General features: G+C 41.9%; 1 protein-coding gene across 1 annotated transcript in view; it reads left to right on the top strand.

Annotated features, from left to right (window-relative positions):
* The window catches only part of COL21A1 (collagen type XXI alpha 1 chain), a 103007-nt gene that overhangs the window by 42899 nt on the left and 44431 nt on the right, over positions 1-15677 (top strand). Inside the window, exons 14-20 of the mRNA XM_042438383.1 lie at positions 634-687; positions 2914-2967; positions 3068-3121; positions 9826-9883; positions 12670-12690; positions 14168-14198; positions 15443-15485. Coding sequence (XP_042294317.1) covers positions 634-687; positions 2914-2967; positions 3068-3121; positions 9826-9883; positions 12670-12690; positions 14168-14198; positions 15443-15485 — 315 coding nt within the window. The remainder of the gene's footprint in view (positions 1-633; positions 688-2913; positions 2968-3067; positions 3122-9825; positions 9884-12669; positions 12691-14167; positions 14199-15442; positions 15486-15677) is intronic.

Below are 15677 nucleotides of genomic sequence, written 5' to 3'. Positions count from 1 at the left end.
AATCAAGATTTTGTGTTGGGAATTTATATCTTTAAAAAAAATATTTTCAAGCTGCAGATGGTTGATTCTGTGGATAAAAGATCTATGGATATGGAGGACTGACTGTATTCTCCTGTGTACCCCTTTCCATAGTAGAAACTGGCCTATTCTAGTCTTTGTTTTATTGCCTAATGTCAGTTTCAAGTTTGCCTTGTATGAAAATAATTATGTTATGCATTCTGATACATATGAGGCAGCTGCCACATTGCAGAATTGTTGCAATTTGACACTGCTTTAACTGCTGTGACTCCATCCTATAGAATCTGGGGATTTGTAGCTTGTTGTGGCACCAGAGCTCCCTGAGAGAGAAGGCTAAATATCTTACAAAACTACAAATGCCAGGATTCCACAGCATTGAGTCACAGTAGTTAAAGTGGTATTAAACTGCATTAATTCTACAGTGTAGATGCTGTCTTAGGCATATTATTCATTTTCCACATTCATACCTGTGGCAATCCATATCACTTAAACTGTTTCCTCTAATCTCACCCGAAATGTGTATGTTGTATGTTAACATGTTATGTTTTCCACTATGTAGTTCGTTTTCTTAAATACCACATTCATAGTGATCTTTGTATATTTATTTCTGTCAAGGGAGACAGAGGTCCAAAAGGAGATCCAGGGCCACCAGGAATTTATGGGAAAAAGGCAAGTTAAAATTTAATACAGAAGCAAGAGATTTGTATTACTGCTAGAGTGGCAAGCAAAATTCAGCGTGGTAATATAAATGAACTTAATGTCAGATTTGAGACATTTTGGTGTTGTCAGACATGAATGTATAGCCTGAATGAGAAGCAAGCAAGGATATTATGATTGCAGGACAACTTTTGTAGTGGAATGAGGGCATTATTTGCCCAGTTTGTGGAACTAGGAACAGTTTGAAAACATTGACTCTGTAGACTGTGGACAAATTCTCAAAATTCCTTCCAGAAAGACCTAGAATAGCACTGAGTCTTTCAAATTGTTTGTATTAGAACTGTTATAAGTAGGAAGTAACAACGAGTTTTGTGGTAATGCCTAGTGCTGGTAGTTAGCCTGATATGTCTGACATGGCAATTGCTCCAGTTGTTTTGCACTTAACATGACCAGGCTGGTGTTTGCTCTGGAAGACCTTGGCTCTTGCGTCTCTCCCTGTGCCCAATACCTTTTTGACAAGGTCCCTCTCTGTTATTTCCTGAAGACTGGCATGCTTGAATCCTCTCGGATTCCTAAATATGCTGTTATATTGTTCAGGCCAGCAGGCAAGGATGTGATTCCTTTGAATTTGGCAGAATTTGGGCCCTGTCTTTTGTGATGGATGATAAACAGTACTATAGTTTTTTGTGGGGTTTTCGGGCTATGTGGCCATGTTCTAGCAGAGTTTCTTTCTGACGTTTCGCCAGCATCTGTGGCTGGCATCTTTAGAGAAAAAACTATGGATGCCGGCCATGAAAGCCTTCGACTTTACATTGATAAACAGTACATTGAGGTGCTCCCTTTAGGGGTGTAAACATTGCTTATTTTGTACTGACATACTGGAATAAATAATTTCTAAAGTTTTTTACCAACTGAACATGATTATAAGAGTTTCTGTGCTTTTTTGAAAGTTTATGTGACTTCCTTATGAAAAAAATAATTAGCACAGAAAATCGTTTTGTGAGAATATTTTTGTGTAGAAAACAATGAATATTGAGCAAAATACATGGTTTTCTGTCCAAAGATGTGTTGTGCAAAAAGCAAGGGGCTTTTGCACAAATTAATTTTATTGTAAGAATGTCTTATTTTCTTAATGGGATATCTCAGAGTACATCCAACACCACTTTAACTGCCATGGCTTCACCCTACAGAATCCTGATTTGCAGTTGTGTGAGGCACCAACATTCTTTGGCACGGAAGGCTAAAGACCTTGCAAAAATACAAATCCCAGGATTCCATAGGATGGAGCTACACTACTTAAAGTAGTGTCAAACTGCATTATTTCTACAGTGTAGATGCACCATCAATGTGTGGAGACAATGGCCAAGATCCTGAACTGTCAGATGTAACTGATATGACCGATCTCCATCACTGTAGTTATGGGTGCTGATGCCATGCTCCAAACGCCACCCTTACAATCTGGCAATGCCACAATCCAAAGGTTTCTGAAATGCTGCCAATCAGGGTGCTGGAAAATGACATTACTTCACACTCATGGTCAGAACGTGTTTCAACAACAGGCAGCTGGAGATACACCTTGGCGTCCTGCTGCAACTGTTTGTCTCAGTGTACTCACAACTGGGAGAACCTTGCAGGCATCATTTCCTGGCACTCCAATGTGCAGCATCTTCGAAAACCTATTGAAAACCTGAAAATCTGAGATTTAGGGGTCATTTTTGGTTCATAATGCTCATAAACATGAATCCCCAGCAATTACAAGATTATAAACCCATTTTACGATCTCATAACAATTGGATAGGATGCCAACCAACCTTTCTTACTGAGAACAAGAAAATTTGTAAGCCCTCCTTATATCCCTAGCTCCCTTCACCTTCTTTCTTAAATAATATCTATCTTGGTCTTGGCAGAAGGTGTATATATCGTCCCTAGTATATAAGCTACTTTGCCTAAACTCCCTTTTTTTCTCCCCCCCCTTTTTTTCTTTTTTTTGCTTCTTGCATGCCATTCAGTTGCACAGCGCAAATATCACCATTTTTTCAGTAACTGGCCAATATGTTGTTCAATGGCCACATGAAACATGAATGAATTGACTTCCCTTCACCACATATGCCTCAATGTCTTGTCATGGATTAATGCTTCTGGACTTGCCTTAGGTGACATTGACTTACTGGTATATAGTTGCTGGTATTATAGATTTAACTTGTATAACAGTTTTTTACTCTTCATTTTTTTTAATAGGGAGCAAAAGGAGAAAAGGGCGATGGAGGATTTCCAGGAATGCCTGGTAGACCTGTACGGTTTTTTTTTTTTTTAAATGTTTTATTTATTTTTTATTTTTTTTTATTTTATTATTGAATATTTAAATAACAGCATCTTAATTATATATCAACAGGGTGATCCCGGAAGGAGTGGAAAGGATGGTGTTCCTGGAAGTCCTGGTTTTAAGGTATTTGAAATATTGCAATGACTTAACTATTATTTCAGCTAATATCAAGAGTGAACTTTATTCAGCACACACACATTTGTATGTTTTTTAAATAATATTTTATTACATTTTATTTTTATGGGGGGGGTCCCCCAAATAGCCCATGTCAATAAGCGAATGAGGCACTTTCAGTCTACGTCTAAAAAAACAATGACACACAGAAGGAAAAGAGAGTGGTGAGAAGATCAGTTTGACAGTGCCAGAACAAAATGGTCTGTATGTGTCAAGCAGTCATGTCCTGCTAGGGCCAGGTTAACCTCCTTTTGTTGTTGATTTGGCTTCATTGCAGCTACCAAGTGGAACTTTGGCCTTGGCTGCCAAATAAAGGACTCAATGTCCATTCATTTGCATTGGAAGAATTCTTCTGGCAGAAAGAAGAAAGCAAAATTCTCAACAAGTTAACACATGGGAGTAGGTGTCAGATGACTCCTCCCACACACTGAAAGGAAGCATGTAGGGAGACATATGGGCCTCATTCTCCCCATGTCCCTCGTTGTCCAAACTTTTGTAGTGAATTACAGGGGGTTCTACAGATACTGTGAATACTGAAGTATTTGCATAGAGTTCTACCACTGAGGGGAGATAATGCTCAATGGCATATACAAGCAGCCACTTCAAATGTGTGTTTCCCACTGAATGCAGTGGGGCTTATTTTTGACAAAGCATATTAAAGATCATATAGCACAAGTCTTCTTAATAATAGCCAAAGCAAACATGAGTGAGTGGAATAAGCCCCATGGGTTGTGTTCAAGGAAGGGAGGGGGAGCTTGAGTGGTTATTTTAAAAAATAGTAGATAGCTTGTTGACATTCAGGTTCAGTTAAAGAAACATGCACGGGTGCTATTTCATACATTTTTTGTTTGACTGCTGCTTCTGTTTCCACCCTTATAGTAAAATGCTTTCTGCTTTTACTTTATTTGTTTATTTAAAGTATTTATACCTCGCTTTTCAGCCACAAAAGCTCTCAGAATGGCTTAGAGCTTGTTAATTAGACAGTTCCCTGCCCTCTGGTTTTCCAGACTAAAAAGACACAATACAAAAGGAGAAAGGAATGGCAGTGGGGAAGGGGGGGAATCTCCTTGGGAATATTTTTTTTTTCATTTTTTTTCTCCTTATGCTTACTTCAAGAATCCCTTGAACATATAGAAATATCTCTCATGGTCAGTACCACTTTTTGCTGAACATCAGTGCTCTTTACTGAAAGAATGAGGAGAATGTGATTGATTGCCATCTACATTTGCTTTCCTGACATTCATATGGGCTGAGTACCTTAGGTGGAAAAGTTATTGTTTTTGGACTAGTTTTCAGGACTATGCTTTGGGTCCCTCACTTATATAAGAGGGGCAAATGGAGGGGGACAAAATGGGGAGCGCACCCACAGCCAGGCTCCACCATTCAAACCAATGGCGCTTTAATATTGATGTTTTTTGTTTTCACCGGGGGAGGTCTAGAACGGGGGGACTGTACTTCTTTGGAAAAGATTGCATTCTGTTGTCAGTGCCTTCAAGTTCATGGTGACTCCATTAATTTCATAGTGTTTTCTTAATCAAGGAATATTCAGAAGTGGTTTTGCCTCTTCCTTCCTCTGAAATATAGCCTACAACACCTGGTATTCATTGGCAGTCTCCCATCCAAGTACTAACCAGGTCTAGGCCTGCTTAGCTTCCAAGATTAGATAGGTTTTGATGTCTTTAGGGTATTTAGGTCCTGCAGTCAGTCTTAGGTGATCCTAATGCAAACAGGAACATGCTTTACAGCACTTTTTCAGCTGGATTTAAACTATAAAAGTAGTATTCCCTTATTCATATTGGAATAAAATGTTGTCAGCTTGCCCGTCAACATCTGCTCTTCATAAACCATCACTTTACTTTGGGCTCATTGTAATCAAAATCAGAGACGCTTAACAAGGGAGACATGTTTGGAGATTTCTGCTGGAGTCTTCCTTTTTCTTAGAAAAATTCAGAAACATATTTATTCTTGGAAACAAGAAGAAATAACTTTGCTGTACACCAAGTCCATACTTTCTGCAGTTGGCCTTTGTGTGGTCACACACATGGGGATGTTCTTCAGTGGAATGGTCCAAATATAATAAGCATTTGCAAACTGGGTGAATTCTCATTTTCCTTTCCGATGCTTTCCAAAATGCTACAAAAATTGGATCCAGAAAACATCACCCTTTGTGCTGCAGCTTTAGCCACACCAGGAACGATTGGTGAAACTCCATCTCATGAATACTCCAAACTGCAGAATTTCCTGGCAGTGCAGACTGCACACCCAGCACAAGATGCTCCCTATGACCTTTCCATAACTGCAGGATATTTGAGCATCTTGTGAGAGCCATAGCTCTGCTTTGGACTGTTGCAGACATCATGCTGTGTTTTTTGGTAACTGCATTTAACAAATTAGGGAACAACTTTAGGAGCATCCCACAGCTCCCTTCCTCTCTTTTCTTGAGCAGGAGCAAATCTACATCATAACATTGGTTTCAGAAATTAGCACTGATATTAAGTATGGTAAATCCCTTCCTAGGATTTTCTCAAAATCAGGGTCTGGGATTCACTGTTGTTGTTAACTGCCCTCCAATCAACCTCAACCCTTGGTGACCCTGTGGATGAGACATCTCCAAGACTCCCTGTCCTCCGCTGCTCTGCTCAAGTCCTGCAGGATCATGCCCATTACCTCCCTAAATGTGTCCAGCCATCGGGTGTGTGCTCTACCTCTTCTTCTTCTATCCTCAACCTTTCCAGGCATTTTATTTCTCTAATGAGTCATGCTTTCTCATGATATGACTAAAGTACAACACCCTCAATTTAAGTTATCTTGGCTTCTAGTGGTATTTTAGGCTTAATCTGTTCAATGACCCATTGATTTGTCTTTTTAGCTGTTCATGGAATCCTCAGCACTCTTCTCCAGCACCACATCTCAAATGAGTTGATTTTCTGTTTATCTGCTTTTTTCACTGTCCAGATCTCACATGCATACATAGTGATTGGAGATACCATGGCTTGGACGATTCTGTCTTCAGTGCTCAGTTGTATATCTTTATTTTTTAGGATCATCTCTAGCTCTTTCATGGCTGCCCTTCCCATCCTAGTTTTCTTTTTATCTCTTGACTGCATTCTCCATTCTGATCCCAGGTATGAGATATCTTTGACTATTTTAATTTTCTCATTGTTTAATTCAAATTTATGTGGATCCTCTGTGGTCATTTTTCCTTCTTCATGTTCAGCAACAGGCCTGCCTTTGTGGTTTCTTCCTTGACCTTCCTTTGTACCATGTCATCAATGTTTTCTGCTATTAATATTGTGTCAGCCATGTATCTGGAATATTGTGTCCAGTTCTGGGCACCACAATTTAAAAAGGATGTTGAAAAACTGGAACGTGTCCAAAGGAGGGCGACTAAAATGGTGAAAGGTCTGAAAACTATGTCCTATGAGGAATGACTTAAGGAGCTGGAGATATTTAGCCTGGAGAAGAGAAGGTTAAGAGGTGATATGATAGCCGTATTTAAATACTTGAAGGGATGTCATACTGAGGAGGGAGCAAGCTTGTTTTCAGCTGCTCCAGAGACGAGGACATAGAGCAATATATGCAAGCTACAGGAAAAGAGATTCCATCTCAACATTAGGAAGAACTTCCTGACAGTAAGGGCTGTTCGACAGTGGAACACACTCCCTCGGAGAGTGGCGGAGTCTCCTTCCTTGGAGGTCTTTAAGCAGAGGCTGGATGGCCATCTGTTGGGGATGCCTTGATTGAGAGTTCCTGCATGGCATAATGGGGTTGGACTGGATGGCCCTTGTGGTCTCTTCCAACTCTATGATTCTTAGATTGTTGATGTTTCTTCCTCCTATCTTCACCCCTCCTTCTGAGTCTAGCTCTGTTCTTTGTATGATATTTTCTACATACTAGTTGAACAAGTATGATGATAATATGCTGCCTTGCCTGATTGTGTTGTCTATTGAGAACCATTATGTTTCTCCATATTCTGTTCTGACAGTGGCCTCTTGCCCTGAGTATAGTTTACTCAACAGACCTATCAAGTGTATTGACATTCCCATGTGTTTAAAAGCATTCCATAGCTTTTCATGATCAATGCAGTCAATGGCTTTGCTATAGTCTATAAAGCACATGTTGATTTTGTTTTGGAGTTCCTTGGAGCCATTGCATGTTTGTAATGTGCTCCCTAGTTCCTCTACCTTTCATGAATCCTGTTTGTTCCTCTGGGATTTCTCTCTCCATATGTGGTTGGAGTCTTGGAGTTGAGTGCTATGGACCTATAGTTGCTGCAGTCTCTTGTGCCCTCTTTTTTGTGGCTGTGGATGTATATTGATCATTTCTAGTCTGTTGGCCCACATTTATTTCCCATATTTGTTTATTTGTTTGTTTTATTTTATTTTTATCCCACCTTTCTCCCAAGTTGGGACCCAAGGCAGCTCACAACACACACACACACACACACACACACACACACACACACACACATTAAAACAACACTTTAAAAACACTTAAAATAATCCAATTCAAACAGGAAAAGGTTTTTTAAAAAAAACAAAACCAATACATCCTACAACATTTAAAAATACAAGGTTAAAAATAATCTAAACCAACCCCCATCCCCAAATAAAATGAGGCCTGCATGATTTTAAAAATCTTGCTTGAACAAAAATGTCTTTTTTTGCTGGTGAAAGGCCAGCAGGAAGGGAGCCAGCCTAGCCTTCCACAGAAGGGAGTTCCACAGGGAGGGAACAGCCACTGAGAAGGCTGTCTCTCGTGTCCTCATCTTGCGAGCCAGGAATGGTGGCGGGACTGAGAGAATGCCTGTATAGGCAGACAGACTCAAAGACAGACAGTGCTATCAGTTCTTTAGTCCACTGATATATAATGGGATGCGTAACACTATGGAGATTATCACACGTGAGAGACTGCAGCTAATCACCTACAACTACAGTGGACCCTTGTTAAACGCTGGGGTTTGGTTCCAAGATTCCCTGTGTATAACAAAATCCGTGGATGTTCAAGTCTCATTAAATATAATGACATAACAAAATGGTGTCCCTTATAAAAAGTGGAAATATTTTTGAGTTTGATATTTGAAATTTGTACTTTTTTGAACATTTTCAAACCATGTATGCTTGAATCCGTGTATAAAAAAACGTGTTTAAGAGGGGCCCGCTATATAATGCAAGTAGTGTACAGTCGCCCCTCCTAACTCTAAGCTAAAGATTATACTGTTCAGGGAAGTGTTCCCAGACATTGCATGATCATTATTTGATGCTTTTAATTTGTTGCCTCCTTTGTATTAATATGTATTATTTTATTATTTTGTAGAATGTACGCCATAGGCAGGCTTATTTTTATCTATTTTACTGATTGTATATACAGTGCTGTGTAAATCTACAGCACTATATAAATAAAGCATAATAATAATAATCACATGATCAGGGTTCCCTTTAATACCAAATAACGGCTCCATGACATTTTACCAATGGGAGAAGTGTGTGGAGATGGTTTCATGACACTCTGCCCACAGGAGAAGGATGGCAGAATGTGTGATCCCCAGTCATGTGATTACCTGACTTTAGGGATATGAGAAGAATGCTGTCCCTCCCATGTGATAATTTCCTATGATAGATGCTTTAATGTAAGTTAATTTGGCTTCTAAAAGGGCTTAAAGGAGCCAACTCCTGTGGCTGTCTAACAGGTGCCAACAAGATTAAGGTAAACACCAAAAAAGAAAAAAAGAGCAAAACAAGGAGGAACCCCCACTTCATGTTACCAGAAGTATTTCCTCAAAACTTCAAGCAGTAATAATAATGATGAACTATTATTCCATTATATTATTCCATATTTCAAAGAACCAAGTTGGTATGTGTGTACACACACTAGGGATATAAGAAGTATTCTTAAACATATAAGATGTGTAGAGGCAGCCCCTTTTTAAAAAATACAAAAACTGTGAGATTTTTTTGCACTTCAAAATATTTTTGTGAAGATTTCATGGAGTTTTGTGCAGAGTGTCTTGGGCTTTTTGTGAAAAATCCAGAATATTATGTATGAAACTTTTGTATTTTAAACCCAAAAAACATACAAAATGTTGTGTGTAAAAATATTTTGTGTAGAAAAAAAAGTTGGAAAAATTATTGCCAAAAAACGATGACAAGTCATAATACTTTAGCAAAATTATAGGGAAAAAAATGTAAGTACAATGAGAAACCACAGGAATTCTTATACTCTCACTTGTTCTTAAGTGCCAAAACAAAATAACTGAAGATTTACATTAATAGCAGACAAACATGACTGTGTCAACAAACAACTTGGTCATTTTTGTTTGAGACTTTAGCCACTGGAAGTGCATTGTATGTAATTCCTATGAGGGAGAGGTTATGGTGCATCAGACCAAGTCTTAAACAGAGCCTGAAAAAAAAAGTCTTGAGATCTAAGGTACAGTTTGCAATCCAAATATCAGCTGGGAGTTTAAACAATGACTTATAATGGTGGGGAACTGTGCTGAGAAACATGTGATGATATCTCATTTTCCCAGCAGGATTTGTGTATTAGCCATTGGCTGTATAAGGCTCATTTCCTTTTATGTAATGAAGTCCTAATTCTTCAATGAAAAGTTATAATTTTATCTGATTACTGAACTTCATGTAATTTATATTAAGGGAGAAGATGGACAACCAGGTTCTGCAGGACCAGAAGGAAGACGGGGAGACCCTGTAAGTCTTTCAACAAATTTTACAACCACACAGCTTTTGTACTTATCTCTTGATCTCAACTAGAAGTTCGGTTTTACGTGAGAAATCTTTAGAAATGTGGGGTGAAACAATTTAAGCCCATCTTTAAGTTCATATAAGTGGTTGATTTCAGGCTTACAAGTTCTGCTTGGCTTTGTCCCCCTAACACTAATCGGTCCCCTCTCAAGCCACCATCCCAAGCTTTGGCTTCATCACGCTCAGCAGGTGAATGTCTTTCCTTTTAGAAAGAAGGGACATAGCACCTGGGAACAAGCACTAAATTTACTTTAGCATTTCTTTTATACTTCAGCAACACTTTATGTACATTGGAAAGTAACTCTTATTAAAGAAGCATAGGGTTTCCTTATAATTCTGCATGCATTTGATTCAGCGGTTCACTAAGTCACTGTGTGGGAAAACAAGGTGCTTCCCTGAATCAGTCCACTGGCATACATCAAGCACATAAATAAAATGTATTTGTACTTCCTGAGCCTCTACTTCAAATGGAATATGTGTCAGCAAGAAATATGTTAGAATTACTAGACTGTATAAACATTTGATGAGCAAGAGATTTGGAGATTGTGCTTCTACTGATTGGTAAGCTCATCAGCAGATGACATATCCTAGTACATAAAGTGTAACATGAAAGGAAAAGGTGAGTTATTGATACCTCCAGATTCTCTATAATTAAAAAAATGTTTTTAAATATTAGGTTTGTATTCAATATACTGTTATTTTATTCATTCATTTTTTTCTTTATATGACATCCAAAAAGTAAAAGCCCTCTCGGTGGCTTTTAGGTAATAATTAAATCCTTAAAATCTAAAACAATGATTACATACAAATAAAATGTATTGAATAAAACTGAATGAATAGAATAAAACAAATAGCAGAGAACATTGCTTCTACAGAACCTTACAAATACTAAATATATTTGTGTATGTACCTTCAAGTCACCTGTCAACTTATGGTCACCCTATGAATTTCATAGGATTTTCTTATACAAAGAGTATTCAGAGTTGGTTTTGCCAATTCCATCCTCTGAAATATAGTCTACAGCACCTGGTACTTGTTGGTGGTCTGCCATCCAAATACTAACAAGGTTTGACCCTGTTTAGCTTCCAAAATCGGACAAGATCTGGTATCTTTAGGGTATTGAGGCCCACAATGATATCTGAGAATGACAGTTACTTATATGAATGAAGTCCAGAGACGTTACACTGTAATCACTGCAGTTACAGTAAGGAAGAAGAAAATTAGGTCAGCAGAAACATGTGATACCTTTCCATGTCCAAAAATCTCTACTAGTAAGAGACTCTTGAGAAACATGCCTGGACTACAGTTTGCATTTTTTGTTCATTGTGCTGACTTCAGTCATATTTGGTGCCAGGAAAATCACTGTTTGTATTCCCTATAAACAAACAATGTTCCACATCTGCCAGTGAACTTTAGGAACAAAGATCTTCTTTTATATTTAAAAAATGTTCTGTGGTTTATTATCTATTAGTCACTTTGCCTCTGTAAAAAAAGGTGGCATATAAAGTTTCAAAGATAGCCAGATAGGTAATATTCTTTGAATCACATTGTGAAAGATTTGCCACAAGGATATATAGGAAAACAAAATGTTTCTTATAATCAGTCTGCAAAGGGATATTGTAGCACCTTTGAGATTAATTGTGTGAAATTATAGCATAAGCTTTCATAGACTTAGATCTGCTTCCTCAGACCTAAGTCTACAAAATAATGTATAGTGCACCTGCGCTGTACGCAGGCTCGCCATACGCAAACTTGAGGTCACATGGACAATGAGCCCTAATATGGCAAATGGGCCATGTCACCGCAGGGGTGCGCTCCATTCAAACAAATGGGGTTTGAGCATGCACTCAAGTTGCCTTACGCAGGGGGGTGGGTCTGGAACGGATCCCCCATCTAAGGCGAGGGCAGACTGTACTATAATTTCTTTCACACAGTCAGTCTAAAAGATGCTACAAGATCCCTTTGTATACAGATATTCCAGACTAACACTGCTGTGTCTCTGAATTAATAAGAGTATAGTTCAACATTTTTATTATATTTATAATAATAATAAAATAACGTTTTTATTTTTATCCCGCTCCTTCCTGCGATCAGGGCGGCTTACAACATAAGTTAAAAACAACAATATCATAAAACAGTATAAAGATACAGACACATAAAAATAAACCATACAATCAAAAAATAACAGGCTAAAAGCCCCGTAGCCCAACCTCTTGGCCACGGAAGAGGAGGGAGGCCCACAGGATTTTAGTCGGGGAATGCCTGTTGGAACAGGAAGGTTTTCAAGTCCTTCCTGAATTGGGCCAGGGTAGTAGTCGAGCGGAGCTCAGTGGGCAGCATATTCCAAAGGGCTGGGGCAGCAGTGGAAAATGTCCTCTGTGTAGTGGAGGATAATCTAGCCCCAGGCACCTTCAGTAATTGCTGCCCAGACGTTCTGAGGGTGCGAGGCGGAATGTACGGGGAGGGGCGGTCCTTTAGGTATCCTGGGCCCAAGCCATTTAGGGCTTTATAGGTAATCACCAACGCCTTATATTGAGCCCGGAAGCGAATGGGCAGCCAATGGAGATCTTTCAGTACCGGTGTTATGTGGCTGGTCCTGGAAACGCCAGTGACCAGCCGGGCTGCCATGTTCTGCACCATTTGCAGCTTCCGAGTTTGGTATAAGGGTTGCCCCATGTAGAGTACATTGCAGAAATCCAGTCTCGAAGTTACCAGAGCATGTACAACAGTTTCTAGGTCCCTCTGGGCCAGGTATGGGCGCAGCTGGCGAATAAGCCGAAGCTGATGACAGGTGCTCTTGACCGTCGCATTCACCTGAGCAGTCAGGTGAAGCGACGAATCAAGAAGCACCCCCAGACTGCGCACGGAGTCCTTCACAGGGAGCGTGACCCCGTTCAGGACGGGTGGAACCACCGCCATTCCTGGACCAGGGGAACCTATCACTAGTACCTCCGTTTTCTCTGGATTCAACTTGAGTCGGTTTTCCCTCATCCAGCCCATTACTGACTCTAGACAGGCCACGAGAGGAGAGACGCCATCCCCAGTCACTGCATCAGTCGGAGACATAGAGAAAATGATTTGGGTGTCATCAGCGTACTGATAACCCCGCGCCCCATGTCTCCAGATGATCTCTCCCAGCGGTTTCATGTAAATGTTAAATAGCATGGGAGACAGAATGGCTCCTTGAGGGACCCCAGTTTTAAGGGCCCGCTCATCGGAGCATACGTCTCCCAGCTGCACCATCTGGGACCTCCCAGAGAGGTAGGACCGGAACCACTGGAGTGCAGTGCCCCCGATAGCCACCTCTGCCAGGCGTCCCAGAAGGATACCATGGTCTATGGTATCGAAAGCCGCTGAGATGTCCAAGAGCACCAACAGGGAGATGTTTCCCCTGTCGATGCCCAGACGGAGATCATCGACCAAGGCGACCATGGCCGTCTCAACCCCATAACCCGCCCGGAAGCCAGTTTGAAACGGGTCCAGATAATCCGTTTCATCCAAGACCGCCTGAAGCTGGATTGCAACCGCCCTCTCGATCACCTTCCCCAAAAATGGTAGCAGCGAAACAGGCCGATAATTATTATGTACCAGGGGGTCGAGGGAGGGCTTTTTTAGGATAGGTTTTACAGTGGCCAATTTCAATTGTGATGGAAATTGGCCATCCCTCAAAGATGTATTAACTATCCGGCGTAACAACGTTGTTACCGCCGGTCCCCCCTGGGCCGCTAACCACGAGGGACAGGGATCGAGAGAGCAGGTTGTCTTCCGAACGCTTCCGAGGATCTTGTCCACATCCTTGGTACTCACCGACTCAAACCGATCCAGTTTAATAAAGTCCACGGAGGCTCTGGACACTTCTACCCTAGGTTCTGCTAAAATGTCGGCGTTCAGACCTTCGCTTATCCGAGAGGTTTTATCCGCAAAAAAGTCGTTAAATAAGTCACAGCAGGCCTTAGTAGGTTCAAGGATCTGGTTCAGGGCGGGAGGGAGCTGAGTTAGCTCTCTGACCACCCTGAACAACTCTGCCGGACGCGACTCTGCGGACGCAATACGAGCACCATAGAACAAGTTTTTAGCTGCTCGTATTGCCTCTCCGTAGTCCTTTAACAGTTGGTCTAGGAGAGCCTTGTCGTCTAAGCAAAGGTGTTTCCGCCAACGATACTCTAGCCGTCGCAGTACCCGCTTCCTTGCCCGGAGATCTTCCATATACTGTACCAGGGCTTACATTTGGAAGCAGGCCTGAGAGGGCGCTTGGGAGCGATACTGTGTATAGCCCTAGAAAGACCGGTATTCCAGATACCGGTGAGGGCATCAACAGAGTCGCGTCGCTTCCAACCATGTACCCCTCTAAAGCTTCTTGGAACCTTTTGGGTTCCATCAGCCTTCGAGGGTGGACCATCCTAATAGGTCCACCACCCCCGGGGGGGATCTGGGTAGAGGCCTTGATTTTCACCTCTACCAGGAAATGATCCGTCCATGACAAGGGGGAAACATTAACTATTTCCACCCACGGATTTTCCGCATCCGAACAGAAGACCAAATTGAGAGTATTACCCGCACAATGCGTAGGACCCTGTATCAGCTGAGACAGGCCCATGGCCGTCATGGTATCCATGAATTCCCGAGCCGCACCAGATGGAACATAGCTGGTCGTGAGGGAGATATTGAAGTCACCCAGGACAAGTAGCCTGGGCGTCTCCAATATCACTTCAGCGACCAACTGTGTCAGCTCGTTAAGGGAGTCCGCTAATGCACGGGGTGGCCGATACACTAACAGAATTCCTAGACTGTCTCTAGCCTTTAGGGTCAGGTAAATACACTCGATATAGGACGTCTGTCGGATGTGGTTCCTGGTGAGGGACACGGTGTTCCTATGTATCAAGGCCACACACCCCCCCCGCCCACCTAACCTGCGCTGATCGTTCACCGAGAACCCGGCAGGCAGGGCCTGAGCCCACACAGCGTCCCCTTCAGGCCCAAGCCAGGTCTCGGTAATGCAAGCCAGATCACACTTTTGATCCTCCAACATATCGTGGAGGATGTGGGTCTTGTTGTTTACTGATCTGGTGTTGCACAGGAGCAGCGACAGGGTTTGTGGCACGGTTGGAGCGACCCTCAGGTCCCTAAAGTTGGGATGGGGACAGGAAGGAGAGATAGATATGACGCATCGATCTCTCCTTCCCCTGGAATGCAAGTCCCTTCTCCCACCGCCATACCTCCCCCTGCCCCACACTACCTCAATAGGAGCTCCGCTCGTAGTGGTGTTACCTCTTCCCTCCCCGGCCCATGCATCCCCTGCATCCACAACCTCCCCCCACTCCTCTATGGCCATTTGAAGAGCAGAGGTTAGCCACTCCAGGCATCCTCTGCTCTCGGGCTAACCCAAAGCCTTCCTAACCCGATAAAAAGCTGCGCAACTGTGCAGTTGCGCAGCAGCGGTGCTCCTCAGTCCGTGGGCGGCACTCCCGGGGAGGTGCGCAGATGCGCACCTCCGACACCCTGGGAGGAGGCCGCCCGGCAGAAGGCGCAGCTCTGGCGGCGACGGTGGTCCGGCGAGGATGAATAGATGAGCAAATGTCCTAAAGATGAGCAAATATCAGTGCCTCGGAATGGGATGGCAAACCACAAAATACAAATTGAAGCTTTGTATGTCCATTTTCAAGTAGTGTATGTCCATTTTCTATCATTGTACATCTCAAAACCTACCCAGAGATAAATCTCTGAACATTGAAGACCTATTACAA

Source organism: Sceloporus undulatus, chromosome 1 (assembly GCF_019175285.1).
Source record: "Sceloporus undulatus isolate JIND9_A2432 ecotype Alabama chromosome 1, SceUnd_v1.1, whole genome shotgun sequence".
Classification (NCBI taxonomy): Eukaryota; Metazoa; Chordata; class Lepidosauria; order Squamata; family Phrynosomatidae; genus Sceloporus; species Sceloporus undulatus.
This window is presented reverse-complemented; position numbering and strand designations above follow the sequence as displayed.